At 39.3% G+C, this 20531-nt stretch overlaps 1 protein-coding gene across 14 annotated transcripts in view; it reads left to right on the top strand.

Moving 5' to 3' along the window:
• The window catches only part of FGD4 (FYVE, RhoGEF and PH domain containing 4), a 245031-nt gene that overhangs the window by 144020 nt on the left and 80480 nt on the right, over positions 1-20531 (top strand). For 12 of the 14 annotated variants that reach the window (XM_045061638.1, XM_023256914.2, XM_045061639.1 and 9 more), the window contains 3 exons: positions 852-1004; positions 9856-10039; positions 15149-15659. In XM_045061638.1, the coding sequence (XP_044917573.1) occupies positions 852-1004; positions 9856-10039; positions 15149-15659 (848 nt within the window). Of the gene's footprint in view, positions 1-851; positions 1013-9855; positions 10040-15148; positions 15660-17555; positions 18123-20531 lie in introns of those variants that run through there. The other 2 variants (XM_019834800.3, XM_019834802.3) reach the window with 2 other exon arrangements.

A 20531-nucleotide genomic window follows, 5' to 3' on the forward strand; every position in this document is an offset into this window, starting at 1 on the left:
ATGGTTTCTTAAATGGATCATGATCTCCCTGGTAGAAATTGTATTTTCTCCTAAGCAGGGTCTAGTCTATTGTTAATATCACTATGTCAACTAGAAGGAAGGAAAGTTTGAGTAGTATAAAGAGAAAGCTCTGGCACACGATTTCTTAAAAAGTCTCTGAAACTTAACAATTAACTTCTTAAATCAGGACTCAAAAAATTGATCTATTTTTCTACATCTTGGTCTCATGATGCCTTTCAGTATCGACGTTTTAGAGTTTTGAGCTATAAATATGACAGTATAATCGGTATAATCCTTTTGTTGAAAACATGGGTATTAGCTTACAGATGTAGAGCTGGACTCTGGTAAACTAGTGAGTGAGGGAAGGGTATATGTATTTTTTCTTTATTCATCGAGCCGTTCTTCTAGAGTCGTTAGGTCAGCTGTCATGTTGGTGCTTTCCTGCTTTGTTCTTGAGAGTCACTCCATGACTGGTGACTGGCTGCTGGAAAGGAAAGCTTTCAGCAGATTAATGCTGGGGCCCTCCTGTCTTCTTCACCAGTAGCAGCTGCATTCTGCCCTTTCTGTGGCCCTGAAAGGAAGGGAGGGAGGAAGAGAGGGAGTGTGTGTGTGGTGGGGGAGGAAGGGGCTCGATCTCTGTCAGCGTGCATTACCGAGGTTTCTCAACACATGGAATGAGATCTTTCCCAAGAAATTCTGTCAAGGCCAGTACACATGGGAAAAATATTTCTATGCTTAGTCTTGTAACTGTGATTGTTTTTGTTTTACGGGATAAAAAGGAATTTAGGTCATGTGACATAGCTGTGCTCCACCTCTGTATTTACCTGTCCTTTCTTTTTCAACTCTCCCAGGCATCAGTACCTGTCCAAAGATCACTCTAGTTCCACCTTGTGTGAAAAGCAGCACAACCCCACAGGTTGATCAGAATGTATCTGATGAAGAGGCTCAGGGAATAAATGGAAAAACGCCAGCAAAACACTCAGCTGCAAGTCCAAAGCCACAAGGTATGCTGGTGGGTTGTTTTTTCTTTTTCTTTTTCTTTTTTAATTAGATTGGGTGTTTTGTTCATTGATGAAGGCTATCCAGAAGAATGATAATGACTAAGAAAGAGTTTTAAGCTTTCAATGGGAGGAATTGGGTGCATTTATTTTTTTTCAGGGGAAAAAAAATCAGTCTCAGGCAGAGTTGGGTATTTGTTCTGCTCCTAAAACACCTTATACATTTTTTCTCTTAGGGTTCTTTTCTCATTGCTGGAATTACTGTCCCTTACAGGGACACTTCATGTATTATGCTTGACCTCGTACAGGGCCTGACTTACTATTTGCATAATAAATGTGTGACAAATGAATGAGTGCTGTCAGAAAGTCAGTATGCCTTGCTAGATTTCAGAGGATCTGTGAAACAGATCATTGTAAAACCGTGCTTAACATACTTAGTAAATGTGATTTTCTACTGTTCAGGAACTGGGGCTTGAAAAGGCTTCACAGAAATTGAAATAAATGGCTCATCCATTCAGGAATTGAGCAGCCAACAAGGGGAGGAAACAATTATAATGGTGGAAATCTTTGAATATTTTGTTCAGGAACCATTTCCTTTTAGCAATAAATTTCTGGTGAACCAGGTATTAACTGTGAGAAGCACAAAATTACAGTTTTGATGGTACACAGTAAGGCCTTTGGAAACGTTAACACAAAGCTAAGCTCTACTATGATTTAATGTGTAGTTTCTTCCGAATAAATTTTTATTTATACCAAATGCTGAGCATTTTGATTTATGTTGTATTAACTTTGGTCTCTTTCCTGTTCTTGCGAGGAAAAAAGTGTTATAGAGAATCTATCATAAAAGAGTGACTGTTACTCTTTAAAGTTCTTATGTTTTTAGGATTTCTGAAAGAGACCCTTAAAAGAGGCTTATCTTCCAGATTATGGGACGTTTTCCTTTTTGTTCTCACTGGTAGCTGTATTTGTAGTCGTATCAAGTATGACTGTCAAGTAAGGTCAAATAATTGGCGCTTCAGATGAATGGTCCATTCATGAGTTTATAGCCTTTTATTTTGTCCATATCTCTCCCCATTTAATTCATATGAATATGAACATAGACATTTTTTTTGAGCATGATTTAAGCTATTTTATTTACAAAATACAAGGTTCCCTCTTGCTCATTAGACCTCAGCTGACAAAGATCAAATGAGGTAAGACTATAAAAAATGAATGCAATTCAGTTTTATGTAATTGCCCAGATCACAAACAGGAATTTCATTATTTAATAAAGTCTTTTTTGGGAAGATGCATTACTTCATTGTTTTTCGTAGTTCATTGAGATAAATTACACAAGTGTCCTTCCTGAGCTATGTGCCAAAATAATCATATTCTTTAGGGAGACAACACTTGAGCTTGCTTTTGCTGTTTGTAGCTTAATGAAAGTTTAATAGAAGTCAGTATTTTGATATTTAAATACATATTTACTTCCTGTTTTGAATATGGGTTAATAAATATAATTTTATATAACTATAGGGACTATTTTCAGATTTTAAATAAATGACTTTAGAGAACATTGTACTTTTTAAAAGTACTCTCACTCATTGTTTGGCCCTTCCCTAGTTCCCCAGCTAAAATTTTAACCCCACCCTAACCCTTGATATTTTGTGTTTCCTCAAACGTATGTTATGTTTTCTCATTCACTGCAGTCTGACCTAGAATATGTTTCATTCGTCCATCTTAGTTTTCCTCTGCCTTTGTACTGCCAGTCCCTCCATAGCAGAGCAGGCCTTCAGCCATACTTGTTGAATTGGCTCCCTGCTCCATTACCACGTTTCCTCTATTTTGTTTCTGCTGTTCTTTGCTTAAGACTTGGAAGAATGTGTGCCGTATAGAGAAAAACATTCGGGAGAGAAGGCTACATCTTGGTATTGTCAGATCAGCTGCCAAAGAGATTGGGGACTACTTATTGACCAAATGAAAGTGTTCTCCACCCTCTAGTGGAGAGAAGCTTACTTTTAATTTCTCCAAACTCTTAAGAATATTTGGGTAACTGAAGGGGAGAAAGCAAAGGGATATCATGGGGACTTCCTGCACACATCAAGAGATTATCACACTGATATCTTTATTCCCATTTAATTGCAAATCGTGAATGGTGAGCCTACTGATGCTTTAAGCTCCATTATGTAATTTTAATTTAATTGAAGATGCTTATTTCTTTCTTGAGAGAGAGTGCACACGTGAGTGGGGGGAGGGACAGAGGGAGAGGGAGAGAGAATCTTAAGCAGCGAGGCTCAGTCTCAGGACCGATCTCAGGACTTCTCAGCACCGTGAGATCACAACCTGAGCCGAAGTCAAGAGTCAACACTCAACTGACTGAGCCACCCAAGGGCCCTGAAAATTCTTATTTTAGATAAGTGTTCTCAACTGGAGACAATTTTGCAGCCCCACCCCGCACCCCAGCCCACCCACTCCATCCCACCCCACCCCACTGCCCATACTTGGTATTGTCTAGAGAATTTTTTGCTTGACACCATTTGTGGGAGTTTCAATGGCAGCTAGTGGGCAGAGGCTAGGGATGCTGTTCAGCGTCTTACAATGCACAGGCCAGCCCCCTCAAAACAAAGAATTATCAGCTATGAAATGTCAGTAGTTTGAGAAACTCTGATCTGGATCCTCAAAAGAGCTCATAAATAAATGTGTTTTTTTTTTTCCTCATGTGGAGTGCTAATAATATCATAGCTACAATCTATTTTAGTGATATTTATTTTATTTATTTATTTTTAAAATTTTTTAATGTTTATTTTTGAGAGGGAGAGAGAGCAGGGAAGGGGCAGAGAGAGAGAGGGAGACACAGAATCCGAAGCAGGCTCCAGGCTCCAAGCTGCCAGCACAGAGCCCAACACTGGGCTCGAACTCAAAAGCCATGAGATCATGACCTGAGCCGAAGTGGGACGCTCAACTGACTGAGCCACCCAGGCGCCCCAATTTTAGTGATATTTAAAAGGAAGCACAATATTAAATACATTTATTCATGGTGATTATATACTAACGTGTCTGGAACAATATCAGGTTTCTATTTTTGTGTTTACTAGTAAGTCATGGGGATATGGTGTACAGCTTGGTGATTATAGTTAATAATACTGGATTTTGTATATTTGAAAATTGCTAAGAGAAGAGATCTTCAAAGTTCTCATCACGTAAAAAAAAATGTTAACTGTGTGGTGATGGATGTTAATTAGACTTTGGTGATCATTTGGCAATAATACAAATATTGGATCATATTATACACCTGAAATTAAAATAATGTTGCATGTCATTATATCAATTAAATACCAACAAGTATTTTTGAAGAATTACAGTTTTTAAAACAATAAAAGTGCTAAATTTTAGATGAGATAAGCTTACATTTGAATGTAAGTAAGAGCCTGTAGCTTTTGAAATGGATTCCTTCAATAGTTAGGGCTTATTTTGCCTCAGCCTCAGAAATACCCTAAAGCCTTGGAAAACAATGGTTTATTCACTTCATACCAATTCTACCAAACAAATAAATTACTGAGCGACTTCCAACATAAGTCTTTATTCTTGTTTACCACTTTTAATATTGGCCTATTTCCTGCCATGCTAGATGTAACTCAAAATAACTTCCTTAGCAATTAAAGCTAATAGTTCTTTTTCTCTTAGGAGCTTTGATCCACAACATTCTCCATAGTTAATTATTTTGATAGAGCCTACATATTATCACTTGCCCATCATTAAACCTTAATGTTTAAAAAGTATCATGAACTTTGAAACATTATTGCCTAAATAATTTAAGTAAATGTAAAGTACTCAAACCTATTCCATTTGCTCTTAAAGTAAAGCATTCTATGTGTAATGTCACATTTTTAAAGTATAATATGTTATAAATGTATAATGCATTAAAAATAGCCAGCTATCGGGGCGCCTGGGTGGCGCAGTCGGTTAAGCGTCCGACATCAGCCAGGTCACGATCTCGTGGTCCGTGAGTTCGAGCCCCGCGTCAGGCTCTGGGCTGATGGCTCAGAGCCTGGAGCCTGTTTCCGATTCTGTGTCTCCCTCTCTCTCTGCCCCTCCCCCGTTCATGCTGTGTCTCTCTCTGTCCCAAAAATAAATAAAAAACGTTGAAAAAAAAAATAGCCAGCTATATAGGACGCCTGGCTGGTTCAGTTGGTAGAACATGTGACACTTGATCTCAGGGTCATGAGTTTGAGCCCATTTTTTTTTAATGTTTATTTATTTTTGAAAGACAGAGCACAAATGGGGAAAGAGCATAGAGAGAAGGAGACACAATATCCGAAGCAGGCATCAGGCTCCGAGCTGTCAGCACAGAGCCCGACGCAGGGCTCGAACCCGCAAACCACAAGATTATGACCTGAGTTGAAGTCAGATACTTAACCAACTGAGCCACCCAGGCGCCCCTCAAGCCCCATGTTAAGCGTAGGGTTTACTTTAAAAAAAAGCCAACTATTGTTTTTCATAGTAAGTAAAATAAGAGTAACCAAATCCTCTGGTAATTCCCAAATTTAAACTATTAATTTGGGGTTTTTTTTCATGTTCAGTAATTATTTTGGATGATTGGATTTTTTTTAATGTTTATTTATTTTTGAGAGACAGAGTGTGAGCATGAGAGGGGCAGAGAGTGGGAGACACAGAATCCAAAGCACGTTCCAGGCTCTGAGCTGCCAGCACATAGCCCAACACGAGGCTCGAACTCAAAAGCCACGAGATCATGACCTGAGCCGAAGTGGGATGCTCAACTGACTGAGCCACCGAGGTGCCTCTGGATGGTTGGAAATTTTTAAGTAAATTGTTTTATTGTACTTATGGTCTGTAAAATTGGCTGTAATAAGCCCATTTTATTTATAGTCAACTAGATAATGTCAAACTTAGCATGTCCATAACTGGACTGCTGATCTTCCCTCCAAAAATTGCTTTACCTGTTTTGTCCCTTGATGAAAATTCCATCCTTCCAGTGGTTCAGGCTGAAGGTCTCCAGAGTCATCCTTGATTCCTCTCTCTTTCTCTCATACCTCACATTTATTCTTCTAGGAAGTCTACTTTTATTTATTTTTTTTTTAAGTTTATTTGAGAGAGAGAGAGAGCATGAGCAAGGGAGGGGCAGAAAGAGAGAGAGGGAGAGAGAATCCCAAGCAGGCTCCACACTCAGCACAGAGCCCCACACAGGGCTTGACAACTGTGAGAACATGACCTAAGCCAATGTCAAGGGTCCGAAGCTTAACTGCCTGAGCCACCCAGGTGTCCCAGGAAGTCGTCTGCTTTTAAAACATACCTGGAAACCAACGTTCCTCACTGCCTTCTTCTAAGTACTCTTGGCTCTTGGCTGAATTTCCACAGTACTCTCCTGACCCTTCTCCCTGCTTCTACCCTGTTTCTCTGCATTGTCAACATTGCAGCCAGAGTGACACAGTTGGACAGAAGTCCTGTCATGTTATTTGTCTTCACAGAAGTCTGTGGCAACTTCTCATTTCACTCAAAGTCACTATTCTTACAGGGTTCCCCAAGATTCTACATTATCATGCCCTCCCTCTGACCTCAGTACCTACTCTTGCCTGTTTGCTGCTTTGACTTCAGTCACATTGGCTTCCATTTTCTCTACCTTGTTCTCTACTTGATGGCATGCTCTTCCCAAGGTAACTCCCCCAACTTCCAGTCTTCTTCAAATCTGCACCTTTCGAAGAGGCCCCCTTTGAATGCCCTACTTAATACTGCAATCTGCACTTCCTACCATATTCCAGATCCCTTTAATCTTGTTCTGAGCCCTCCCCCTTCTTTCTTAGCTCTCACCACCTTCTCATATATGGTTTACTTATTGGACATTTTTGTTTCATTTCCTTTGCTCATTGATAAGATCAAGTGGATAGAACTTAATACGTATTCAGTAATACTGAATTAATTTAAAAATTTTTAAAGCTCTGTATAGATATGTAAGAATTGCTGTAGGATATATATTTTGGAAATGTCAAGTTCTTTTTTTTTAATTTTTTTTTAATTAACGTTTATTTATTTTTGAGACAGAGAGAGACAGACCATGAACAGGGGAGGGGCAGAGAGAGAGGGAGACACAGAATCTGAAACGGGCTCCAGGCTCTGAGCTGTCAGCCCAGAGCCTGACGCGGGGCTCGAACTCACGGACTGTGAGATCATGACCTGAGCTGAAGTCGGACGCTTTACTGACTGAGCCACCCAGGCGCCCTTGGAAATGTCAAGTTCTTAATGGTTCTGTAAATTTATACTCCCTCCCAGAATGTGTGAGATTTCATATTGTCTGATTCCCTCACTGACATTTGGTATTGTCAGATTTAAATTTTTTGGTTAACTTGATGGTGCTGAAGTAGAATCGTATTTTAAATTTAATTTTCATTTTCCTAATTATTAGCGAGGTTGAACACTGTTTTTATTACTTTACATCCCTTGGGATACAGCGGGAAGCAGTAGTAAGTTAAGTTTCAGGATTGAACTGGAGGTGCTGATAGAACACCGAGGAGATGTCCAGAGAGCATTTGGAAGTTGGGGAAAAGAAAGATGAGAAATGATGAGAGAGGAGGTGGGGGAGGGAAAGGCAGTCATTTTTACATCAGTTACAGTTTTTGACCAAAATACACATTATTTCCCCCTAGGACCGTGTTTCTGATGCGTTAGCCACTCATGTATCATCTTGAGATTTTTGTCATATACCTGTAACATTTGTACTCTTTTATTTAAGCTGTGCATATTTACTTTATTTTCCATTTGGGTTGTCTCCCTTTGCTGAGATAGATGCCTCGTCTGTGCTTCTAAAACACCCCAATGCCCACCTTTCCCAACATCGCTAAGCTGTTTCCTCACTAGATGATGAACTCCTTGATGACACTAATTTGTTCCTTCGTGTATTCCACAAATTTGCCAAGCACTGTGCATGTGGTTACTGTGAATATATTTGTGATCAAAATAAACTTGTTTCTTACCCTCACAGAATGCCAATCTTGTGAAAGAGAAAGCTTTATATCTCTAACATACTTAACTGTTTTATTTCTGGTTGGTACGATACTGTTTGACTACCTAATCATAATAATTTATTATAAACACTTTGGAGAAAAAGTACACTATCCTCTGAAACAGTTTAAGAGATAGGCATAGTTGAGACAGGAAAATGCCTGATATGTATATATCTCCACAGGAAATTTTTCCTTAAAATTGACAAACGTCACACTTATTTAGGTATGTATCATCTTATTTGAGTTTTCTAAGCATCTAAGAGAGTCTGATATGTAATAAGTAAGTAATGTTCACTGAGTAAACTCTGGATGGATGAGTTACAAGAATTTCATAACAATGTTTATATAACCATTTTTACCGGGCTATAAATAACATATTCATTCCCTTTTTTGAATATGCTGATTAGGAATGTTGAAATTATTTCTGATATTAAAACTGCTTTTTTTGGTGGGATCTTGTCCTACTTTGCTATTTTGGTATATATTCTACACAGGAAATTTTTCTTTAAAATTGACAACTGTCACACTTATTTAAGTCCCTTCTTTTTCAATGGGTACTATATTTAACCATCCCCACTGAGCAGATCTTGGAAAATAATTCCATTTCCATATAAAAGAAGCATATCATTTTTTTAATCGGGATTTTCTTCTTGCCTCAAAAGGGAATGAGGTGAATTAATTATTCTACCTCTAGTTCATTGTGATATGTTTTTCTTCTTCTTCTTCTCTGAAAGAATTGATAACTGGCATAGAAATGATGACATCTGGGCCAGTGAGCATCAGGCAACTGTCAGCTAGCCGAGTTTATAGAAGAAATGAGATGACTAAAAACCAGGATAACCAGCTGGGGGAAAATGGGGCATGTAATTAGGAGACATGATTCTCCTCCCTTCTTTTGGAAGTTAGGAGAAGGGTTTAAAAAAAGAAAAAAGATGATTTTATTTAATTTGTTAGAACCAGTTATAGAAAAATACATACGTGTTCTATAAGCCTTTGCCCAGAATGTTAATCTAAGAGGCAAAGTATATTGATTTTCAAAACTGAAGTAATTCCTATACTGGTAAAGCACTTACGGCATATTATATTTTCTCATCTACAGAATTCCTCATCTGTTAAGAGAAATTCTGTGGATTTTAGTATTTCAGGAAATGATCTGTTAACTGAGGGAAGGGCTTAGTAGTAAGCAGCGAATCTGTGGTGTATTAATACAAGCCAACAATTAACATAGCAGACAATACTAGTAGAACTCCTATCACCCCCTTTTGCTGGATGTGTGATGAGGAGCAGTGCTGGAGGAGGAAGGAGCTAGAGTCTGGGTACCAGTCATGGAATCAGATCAGCCTTATTCCTCCAGGCCAATCACTTAACCACTCTGAGCCTTCATAGACATAAGAGGTGAATAACGCTACCTACCTCAAAGGACTGTGATGCGAAAGATTTCCTCTAAGATCAAATGAGATAAGGAGTTTTTGTTAAATGGGAAGATGCTACAGTAATTACTGTTGTTTGATGTTGTTTTGTTGGCTTTTATGTCTACTAGCTTTGGATTCTGGTATATTACTTATCACTCTGTTGTTAGAAAATCTGTTTTGTAGCAAGCAGTGTATCCCTGGGAATTAGTTTCAAACTTGGTACTTTCTTTTCTCTGTTTAGATAAATAACTGCTTGGAGATGGGATTTCCACAGGACACAGCGAATGTCTAAGATAGATGGAAGTCTGTTGATTAAGATTCAGTACAGATTTGACAGACCCCTTTACAGAAGCTTGATAATGCTGAAGATTTTTGCATGAGATATGAAATATGTTTGTTGTGGAACACATCTTAGTGAAATATTCAATTCTTTTCATTTTTTGTCTACAGTGCCTCCAAAGCCATTACATCTGCAGAATCCACCTTCGTCTAATATACACCAAACTCCCAAGCATAAAGCTTTATCTAGTGCAAAACCAAGGATGGAGGAAGTTAAACCTGCCTCTGCTTCTTGTGTCTCAAAAGAAAAACCCAGCAAAGTATCTGATCTCATCAGTCGCTTTGAAGGAGGCAGGTAAGAGCTAATATACAATGGGAAAAGGACGTGGGGAGAGAAAAGCTGTTTGTTTCATTTTAAGATGATAGAGTAATAGATTCTGTAATTCAAAAGTATTTTATTCTACTAGGTTTGGTAGGCTTTTGGAAAGAGTAAATTTTAAAAATATTTCAACTTTCCCTAATATGAATTACCATTTTCTGTATATGACCGGTGTGTAGCACTCTGTGCCAGAAGCTTTTTTATCATGCTGTGTGCTGTATAGATCAATAGATACACTCTCTCATTTCCTTTTTATCTGCCTGTGTCACTCTGGGTTACTCCATTGCATCCTTCTGTTTGTGGCTAGATGTCTGGGTCGGAAGAGCAGGAGGTTGCCTCTGTCTCTTTGTTTCTCACTTTGTATGTTTGTGCATGTAGTTTCTGCCGGCCTGTGCCATCTCTGTGGCCTTCTTTCTGACCCACTTTATTTAACAGGAGTCTTCAGTACCCATTCAGTCCCTAGTCCCCTCTCTTCCCTCCTTTGTAAGGAGGAGATATTGCCAGCAGCAAAATGCATGCTCAGTTTTGCATTTATTAGATACAATTTTATATTCTTTAGTCCTAATGTTTCAAAAAAAGTAGGTGAAAAGTGTATTTCTCACTTAAAGATAAAAATAAACTCAAAACTCAAAAAGACCTCAGTTGCTTTTTCTTGGAATGCCCATCACTGATAGAAGTTTTTTAAAAAAATTTTGTCAGAAGGATTTTAATTTTATCTGTCACCAAAAGTCTGTATTTAATTAAGCAACATATATAGCCTCCCTTTCATCCTTGAAGCTAAATGTTTCCATTTATTCTGGTGTAATACTTGGGAATGGTTTCCCACTGGGTGATTTCATGATTTATTTGCAGGATGTATTGTTATTTATATAGTGGATCATAGCTTGGAAATACTTCAAAAATCTTCTGAAAATTGTGACCAAGCGCAAAACTACAATGTCCCTCATTTAAAATGCTGGGGTGCCAGGGTGGTTCACTCGGTTAAGTGTCTGACTTGGGCTCAGGTCATGATCTTGTGGTTCGTGGATTTGAGCCCCATGTCGGGCTCTGTGCTTAACAACTCAGAGCCTGGAGGGTGATTTGGATTCTGTGTCTCCCTTTCTCTCTGCCCCTCCACCAATTTGTGCTCTCTCTCTCTCTCTCTCAAAATGAATAAACATTTAAAATAAAATGAGACTGTAGTAACAAGTTCTTGACAAAAGGAGTCCAGAAGCCTGTCTTCATTTTTCATTCCCAATCAATTGTGGGAACTTGAGTCATAAACACTAAAACTTCAACATCTTTCCCTCTGAAGTAGGAATTTTAATACCTTTGCTACCTTAAATTATAGTAATCTTTACTAGAATGATTTAGGAAAGAACAGTTAAATTTTTTTTTCTCAGGGCAAGTTGATTCAGTAGCACAGAGAATGACCCTTAACGTGTGCAGATTCCCAGGGCCAAATCCAGTGACTGCATAATATCAGGAAATATCAGGAAGGCCTGGAGCCCGGACCCCTGTCTGTAGTGCATACCTGGTCTGGGGGTGGCTTTAGAAAGCCCATGGGACACCTGGGTGGCTCAGTCGGTTGAGCGTCCGACTTCAGCTCAGGTCATGATCTCGCTCGCGGTTGGTGAGTTCGAACCCCACATCGGGCTCTGTGCTGACAGCTCGGAGCCTGGAGCCTGCTTTGGATTCCGTGTCTCCCTCTCTCTCTGCCCTCCCCCGCTCATGCTCTGTCTTTCTCTCTCTCAAAAACAAATAAACATTAAATAAAAAGATTAAAAAAAAAGAAAAGAAAAGAAAGAAAGCCCTGAGTGGGTCAGTATTAACAGGTTGAGCCTTCTGATTCTCACCATTTTGGTAACCCAACTGTTTGCATTCCTGCCCATACACAAAATGGACATAGTTTTTCCACCTGTTAATACCAGTTTTCTTTGACTCTTTCAAACCTCACAGATTCAAAGTCATTTTTTGATGCAGAGTTTGAAGGTCGTATCTAAAGAGAGATGTTGTGGCTTAGGACATTTTAAGCAAACTGGCTTTAAGTGTAGATAGAATGTAACGTGAGCATTTTGGCAAATCTGGTGAAGGGGTGTTACTTGTAGCAGAGTCTGCTTCCAGTTTTAAAAAACGATTGTCTGTTCTTAGTGAGGTATTACTAGTAGGAACTGGCCCTAAAAGTGTGTGAATGGGTTAGCGTTGCATCGAGTCTACAGGACTTGAATGGAAGTTGTATTTCCTGTTGAGTGATGTCCATGCGCCTACAGCTCTCAGGTTTCACCCCAGTTATTACAACTCAGACTAGCATTTTGTGGAATAGAGATTCATCAGGCCAAGTTACCATAGTAAACTGACAGGAAGAGTGGGATCATAGACCACCAACTATTAGACCACCCTATTAAGACTTTACCTAGGAATCAGAATTTTGCTCTGCAGTAATGCAGGTAACAGTATTAAGATGAGTGATTTGGAGGATGTCGTTGGAGCATGTAAATTTTATTTACTTATTTATGTATTTATGTAGGTATTATTAGGTTTTTTGGTTTTTTGGGGTATAAGACAAACTGGTATTTTTAACCTATGAAAGATTTCAGGATTATAGAAAGAAATAACATCTTCCGTGAAACTGAACACTGGTTTTCCTAAGGCACTTCAAGGCCAACTGTTTTTCCACACGGTCTGGCGTTCACAAACCAGCAGGAATATATGTATTGGCTCAACCACTGCTTTTACTTACCTCTCCCCACCTTATCCCTATCCCACCTCTACCTGCATATCCCCTGCATGTTACTTATTACAGGAAGTTCTTATCTTTCATGCCTAACTATTCTTTCCAAAAATCCCAAGCAAGTCTAAAGTTTGGTTCAGAGGATCTGCTGAGGATTTTTCTATTGGGTTTCTGGACACTGATGTGGGCAGGAAAAGGAAGACCATACCATTCAAATGTCCAAAAACTGCTTGAGAAATTGTCTAGGCTAAGGGTATACTCTCCCAGAAGGCAAATATTAATGGTGGAGTATGTGATATTTATTTATATTGACAACGACCAACTTTATATATGTGACATTTTCCCCTGCCAGATTTTTCCTTCCCTTCCTGTGGTGCTGAGCTTACCTTGTCTTTTTTTCCTCCCTCATTACCTTATTGCCGTCTGTTGTTGTTCTCTGTTCCATTCTCCAGTCCAGATCAGCAGTGTCCAGGAGGAGTAGAATGAAGGGCGAAGGAAATGCACATCTCAGCACTGTCCATGAACCGTGTTGCTGTGTCCTCTACCCTGTAACGTCGGTCTGCTCTGGGGAAGAGGCCACCTCTGGACTTTATTCCCACATTTTATATGCAGCCTGCTCACTTGCTTCTCACTCCATCTTTCATGTTCTAGTGTGTTACAATGTGGGGTTAAGACCATGGAATTTAGAGTCAGACTTTACGGTTTGGACTCTAGCTTTATCATTTCTTAGCCATGTGATGCCACCACATTATGTAAGTGTCCAAGCTTCAATTTCCCTATTTTGGGGTCCTGTTTTCAATTATTATGAGTAGAAACAAATAATGTAAGGAATACCATGTACTTTCCAGCACTTAATAAATGTGAGCCACTGGGCGTGCCTGGGTGGCTCAGTTAGTTGGGCGTCCGACTTTGGCTCAGGTCATGATCTCGCTGTCCGGAGTTCTAGCGCCACATCAAGCTCTGTGCTGACAGCTTGGAGCCGAGAGCCTGGAGCCTGCTTCAGACTCTGTGTCTTCCTCTATCTGTCTGCCCTTCCCCCTCTCATGCCCTGTCTCTGTCTCTGTCTCTCTGTCTCTCTCTCTCTCAAAAATAAACATTAAAAAAAACTTTAAAATAAATGTTAGCCGCTGTTATGAATTACTGCCATGATCACCATCACAATCACAGTTATTCATTGCTGATTACTGAGCACTTTCCTATTTCCAGCACTGTGCTAAGCAGTGGGGGTAAAACAGAGAGAACATGATAGGCATGTTCCGCGCCCTCACAGACTACTAGTCTGTACTCATTTTTGTCTCCTTATTAGGTCATAGGAATCTCTCCAAGACTGCAGCCCAGAGATTTATGTTTTTCCTCCCTGGAATCCTAGATTAAAATGTTATGCAAATATTTCTATAGGGACATTGTAATATATTGGCGGTTAGGTTCCATTGTATACTATTAAGAGCTATATATAATATCAAGTAATAACAAGGGCTTTAAGGAAGACTAAAATGAGATGTGTAGTTGGTGGTAGAGTGTGCTATAATAGAATAATCCAGGAGGTGATGTCTGAGCAGAATCCTGAATGAGGGGAAGGAGTCAGCCTTCCCATACCTAAGACATACCAATGTCTTAGGGAAGTTGTCTGGGCAAAGAGAACAACAGCTGCAGGGATCCTTAGATGCACACATTGGCTTGTTGGGAATGTGGGAGCAGCAAGGAGGCAGGACGGGCAGGAGCACGGCAAGGGAAGAGAATGGAAATGAACGAGGCTGGGGCTAGCAGGGGCTTGTGTGTACACAATCCTGGGCCATTGTCAGAATGCTAGACTACCTATAAGTGTACAGGGTGCCCTCAGAGAGTTCGACCTCCGTGGTTGACCTAGAGAGATGGATTCCAAGGGGTGGAGAGTGGAAGCAGAGAGATAAGTTAGGTTATGGCAGAGCAGGTGACAAAGTTTCTGAGAATATGTGTTCTGCTTTCCAAACAAAAGTAACCTTTGGTTTCCAACCTGTTGATAAACTGAGAGGCTGACTATACTTGTTTTTAAAATGTTATGAAAGTAAAATCTTGGAAAAAGATGGCTTTATTAACTATAAATGTGTCTCACATCTCTGTCCTTACAAATGAGCCATACTGATAAACAGCCTAAGGAAATGTTCCAGACCCTGTAGCTAATGCTCAGTCTTATCATCTTTATTGAAATGTTTATTTAAGGGTGTATAGTATCCCAAGAGACTGAGAACTATACCCGCCTATTCTAATCCACATTTCTAAAACCATCAGAGGAAAGTCTTCACTAAATACCTCCTTTCAGCTGGAGTAAGCTGGTCTGTCTTATAGAACTTTCCCATGCCAGTGTTTTCACCCTTCTTTTGTATTTTATCTTCTAGCACATTATCAAATTACAGTGATTTGAAGAAAGATTCTGCTGTGCACCTGAATGCTCCTAGGACACCAGGAAGGCATAAATTGACAACCATCCCTCAGCAAAAGCTCCTCTCCCAGCATCCACCACAGAAGCAGGGAAATGACACAGATCCAACTCAGGGTGTACAGACTGGTGTGGCTAATGGTGTGATGGCAGCACAAAACCAGATGGAGTGTGAGGAGGATAAAGCGGCCACTCTTAGCCCAGATACTCCTATTCAAACTTCAGAACCCTTGCTTGCTATGAACTTAGTGAATGGAGAAGGAAAGGAGAAAACTACCACAGAACCCGCATCACCCACGGCAAATGACTATGATGGAAACGCGTCTGATAGTAGCTGCAGGACCTCCACTGTCAGCCAAGTGCTCCCCCTAGAAGAAGGAAGGGCAGATGCGGAAGCAAACGTGCAAGAGCGGGAAGATGGAGAAAGCCCTCTGGAACAGGAACAGCTGGACCAGCACCAGGAGATGAAGGTAAAGCGGGAGACTGGCTCCGAAGTAGGAGGAAGCACCACCTGTTCCACTACTGTCTTAAAACTCTACTTAATAGCACTCGTGAACGCAATGAGTCAGATCACCCACACTACCAGTTAAACAGTTTTAAGCATTAGCTGCTAATGGATGTTTCCTCTACTCTATGAGAAAATACTTCACTTTTTCTTGTGTAGTTTCTGTTGATCTTTCTCTTGTGATTTCAAGAGTCAGAACGTTCTGAAGACTTTAATGTAGGAAAACCACAAGCTTATTGTTTTTACTTGCATAGGAAGAAAATGTTCTTTGTTGCTCTAGATGTTAAGGACACATCCCTAGTATATTTACGGGATAAGCAAGAAGAAATTGTATACTCTTTGCTTTTCAGACATTTCTAATCTAGACCTGGAAGAGTAACTTGAACCAGCAAATGTTTCAAGTAAGGACAGAAATATGGAGGGGGCGGGGCACCCAGGTGGCTCAGTCAGTTAAGCATCCAATTCTTGATTTTGGCTTGGGTCATGATCTCACAGTTGGAGAGTTCAAGCCCAGCATCAGGCCCTGTGCTGACAGTGTGGAGTCTGCTTGGGACTCTTTCTCTGCCCCTCCCCCACCCAAGCACGCACACATGCTCTCTCTCTGTGTCTCTCATATAATAAAAAAAAAAAAAAAAATTTTAAAAAGGATGCAAATATGGAAGTATTCACAAATTATTCAGCAGATTATAACCATAACTCTTTCCAGGCTTCTAATTTAAAAATTTTTTCTAACTAGTATGGTTTTAAAACAATTGACTTAATCTTGGATTTAAAGATGATCTTTAAAGATCATCTTAGTTCAGCAATTCATTTATAGAAGTAGAAACAGTTCTAGAAATCACTTCCAGAAAGTTGATGTGATTCTCTGGGGTCACAACAATAGCCTGGACCTCTTGGTGTTCTGACTCACAGGCCAGTACTGTGTCCCTGACGCAAGAAATCACAAACTTAAGTGCCTGAATGCAGGAAATGTCAATGAATACGGCATCCATAAGTAATGTACTAGAGAGAGGTGAGGCTGTGGCAAAATGCAAGTTCACATCCTTTCTAAAGAGGGCTGCAGTTCAGTGAACTGCTTGAATGGAATTTCTGCCTGTGTGCAAAATCTAAGCTTACAAGGAGCTGATTTGCTGGTGACATACATTCATAATTTACTTGTGCTATAGCAGAAGCTTTGATACAATTCTTATAACAAGAGCATTGCATTTGTATTCTTTATTCATGTCAATATAGTGCTTTGAAGAGATTAATAAATATGGCCTTTACACAGTACTTGGAATTTCTTGGGTCAAAGGTGCACTATAAGCATCATCATACAGTTCCCTAGAATAGAAAGTTTGTTTTTGTCTCCAAGGACAAAAAAAGTTCCCATTGCTCAGTCTCTTTTTGATTATAAATAACAATCTGTGTGGGAGAGTTGAGAATTGAAAATTTGACAATTATAGGAAAATCTGTAAATGACAAATCCAAGTCCTAAATCTAATATTTAGGATTTTTTAAAGTTTATTAATTTTAGGACACCTGGGTGTCTCAGGTTAAGTGTCCAACTTGAGCTCAGGTCATGATCTCACAGTCCATGAGTTCAGGCCCTGCATCCAGCTCTCTGCTGACAGCTCGGAGCCTGGAACCTGTTTCAGATTCTGTATCTCCCTCTCTCTGCCCCACCTCTGCCCGCATGTGCTCTTGTGCACTCTCTCTCAAAAATAAACATTAAAAAAAAAATTTTTTTTTAATGTTTATTTATTTTTGAGAGAGAGAGAGTACATGCGCAAACAGGGAAAGGGGTAGGAGAGGGAGAGAGAATCCCAAGCAGATTCCACACTGTCAGCACAGAGCCCGACATGGGACTTGAACCCACGAAATGCAAGATCATGACCCAAGCTGAAATCCAGAGTTGGACACTCACCTGACTGAGCCACCCAGGTGCCCCTCTATTTAGGATTGTTTATGGTGCTGTGCCTTAAGTGGCATTAACATTAGGCAGAAATTCAAAAGGACTGACTGATAGTAAAATATCAGAGTAAAAAGTGATTGACTGATGTTTTTAGAACTTTAACTAAAATGAAATCCACAGTATGGTACAGTTTTCACCAACCCTGAAAAAGATCCCAAATAGACAAAAAGCCAGTGGCTTATTTTCTTCCAGTTAGTGAATTAATTTTAAAGGCTGACTCTCAAGCAGGGAAAGTTTAAATAAGGAAGTGGGTGGGAGAAAAGTGAGTCATACTTGGTAACATTATCTGAAACAGTAAAGAAACAGGACATTGCAAAATGAATCTCTTCACTACATCTTGATGTGGTCATAGATTTTAGTGTCTCTGTGCTTGAACCATGGTGAACAGAAGAGAAGGGTAGAATCGAGAACTCAAGACTCCTCATTTGTCCTTTTATAGTTGGAATGATGCCACCAGCAAGCATTTATAAAACAGTAAGAACTATTCTTATTAATATTTTGATTGGTAATGCCTGTGGTTGCTGGGTACTACTTGTTTTTTTCCTGTTCTATATTATTATCTGTACATTCTCATTGATGAGTCTTATTTGGTTTGGGAAAGAATTAATAGGGCTTTCTTATTAAACTAGCAGAACGCAATAGTACAGCTGGCCTTTCTCCTAAGTGGGAATGTAAGTAGTAGATGGCACATGCTATGTGTGGGAAGAAAAATGACATCTTCTCTGCAGAGCTATTGCTACAAACACTACATGTGTCTCTCATCTAAAGGGGAGCATTAGGATTTAATATATATGTGGTGATAATATGTTCTCCTTTGCTGCTCTGGTGTCTGTTATATTGCATTGGTTCAAATATGCAAACATAAATATTAGTAATGTTAAGGTGGTAAATTTTATGTTATATATATTTTGCCACAGTTAAAAACAAACAAAAAGAAATGTTAAAAAAAATAGTATATAGTGGAACCATTGGAACCAGGAAATCTTGATGCTTCTGCTGACTTGTCCACTAACTAGTGATATGACCTCAAACAAATCAATTAAATTATTTGTGCCTTTAGTTAAAGGATATAAACTGGATGTGATCTTAAGGCCCTTTTCAGTGATAATGTAATAATAATTCGATGCTGTTTTTAATAGGTATATTTCTTTGTTAGTATAGCCATCCCCCCATATTGTCAGCTGCTTCTTGAACTGTCTGGTGTGTTGAACGTCTAAGATACTATGGAATACTTTGAATTTCACTCTGCAGACAACTGAAAAAAATTACTTCAGTCTCTATATAATTCGATGTAGAGACTTAAATCAGAAGTCTTAAATAAGTTTCATTTGAACCAGTATTAATTTTTTTTAATGTTTATTTACTTTTGAAGGAGAGAGAGAGAGAGGCAGAGTGCGAGCCGGGGAGGGGCAGAGTGAGGGGGAGACCCAGAATCTGAAGCAGGCTCCAGGCTCTGAGCTGTCAGCACAGAGCCTGAAGTGGGTCTTGAACCCACAAACTGTGAGGTCATGACCTGAGCTGAAGTCGGTCACCTAACCCACAGAGCCACCTAGGCGCCCATAACCAGTATTAAATTTAATGAGTATTTTTTAAATGCCCACCAAGAATGAGAGCAGGAGGGATTGGGGGATGGTGAGGTAGGAGCAGAATAGAATCACAAAGATAGTTCAGGAAAGTAGATACACATTAAACTAGATCTCTTTTTTGAATTTTTTAATGTTTATTAAAACACAGTGAGACACAGACACAGTGAGAACGAATGAATGAGTGGGGGAAGGGCGGAGAGAGAGAGGGAGACACAGAGTCTGAAGGAGGCTCCAGGCTCTGAGCTGTCAGCACAGAGCCCAACATGGGGCTTGAACTCACGAACTGTGAGATAATGACATGAGCCGAAGTTGGACACTTAACCGACTGAGCCACCCAGGTGTCCCCACATTAAATTAGTTCTTGAACAGGTATTATTAATAATGAAAACTTATTTGAAAATTGTCTCAGCTTGTGTAACTTTTACTGATATCTAATGTATTGTGATCAAGAATCACTTCAGTGGTGAATATAGAATACTGTTACATTTACCATATAAAAGATAAAGAATACCTACCTCATTGAAACTCTTGTCTCTACCATACTTGAGCAAAGCTACACTTTTCCAATATTTAAACTTTTGCAGCATCAGTGATCTAAAATATAGCCAGACACCTCAAAGTAGGCAGATTGTTGTTTTTTTTAAACCTCTGAACTAAAGGAAAATTGTGAGTACTTTGTGACACCTTTAGCTCTTACCCACAAGGTGTTATCAGTGTCTTTCAATTAAAGTTAGATATGTATAACATGAGATTAAAAAAACTGAAATCTACTGAAGGGGATATGTTATAAGGAAACCTTACAACCTGTACATGACAGGGAAGGTAGGGGCAGAAGAATATCATGTGTGCCTGTGCAGGCATGCCTACCTGAGGGCACAGTGGGCAGGGTGTGGACAGTATTATAATAGTATTTGGCATGATGAATTTGGGTTATCAAAAATAGCTTAAACTATATTAAGAGACTCAGGTAAATGGGTCAATCAGTACATTTTAGAATGAATTTTGTTTGAAAATGGTTATTTTTTTTTCCCTCAGATCTGTGTGCTTTGGTGGGTAAGCTTCATTTGAAATGCACTAATGTGGAATGCAGTCATTGATTATGCCACATAATAAACACCTCTCTTTATAGTTTTCATGAGCCTGTTAGTATCCAAGATGTACTTTAACAGGTTGTATTCATAGATCTTTCTGAGATTTATTCAGTGTTTCCTTCCTCTATATTTCATATTGTAAACCAAATATAAACACATAGATGTGACCTTTTAAAGACTAAAGTTGATAGAAATTACATACCTAT

Source organism: Felis catus, chromosome B4 (assembly GCF_018350175.1).
Source record: "Felis catus isolate Fca126 chromosome B4, F.catus_Fca126_mat1.0, whole genome shotgun sequence".
NCBI lineage: Eukaryota > Metazoa > Chordata > Mammalia > Carnivora > Felidae > Felis > Felis catus.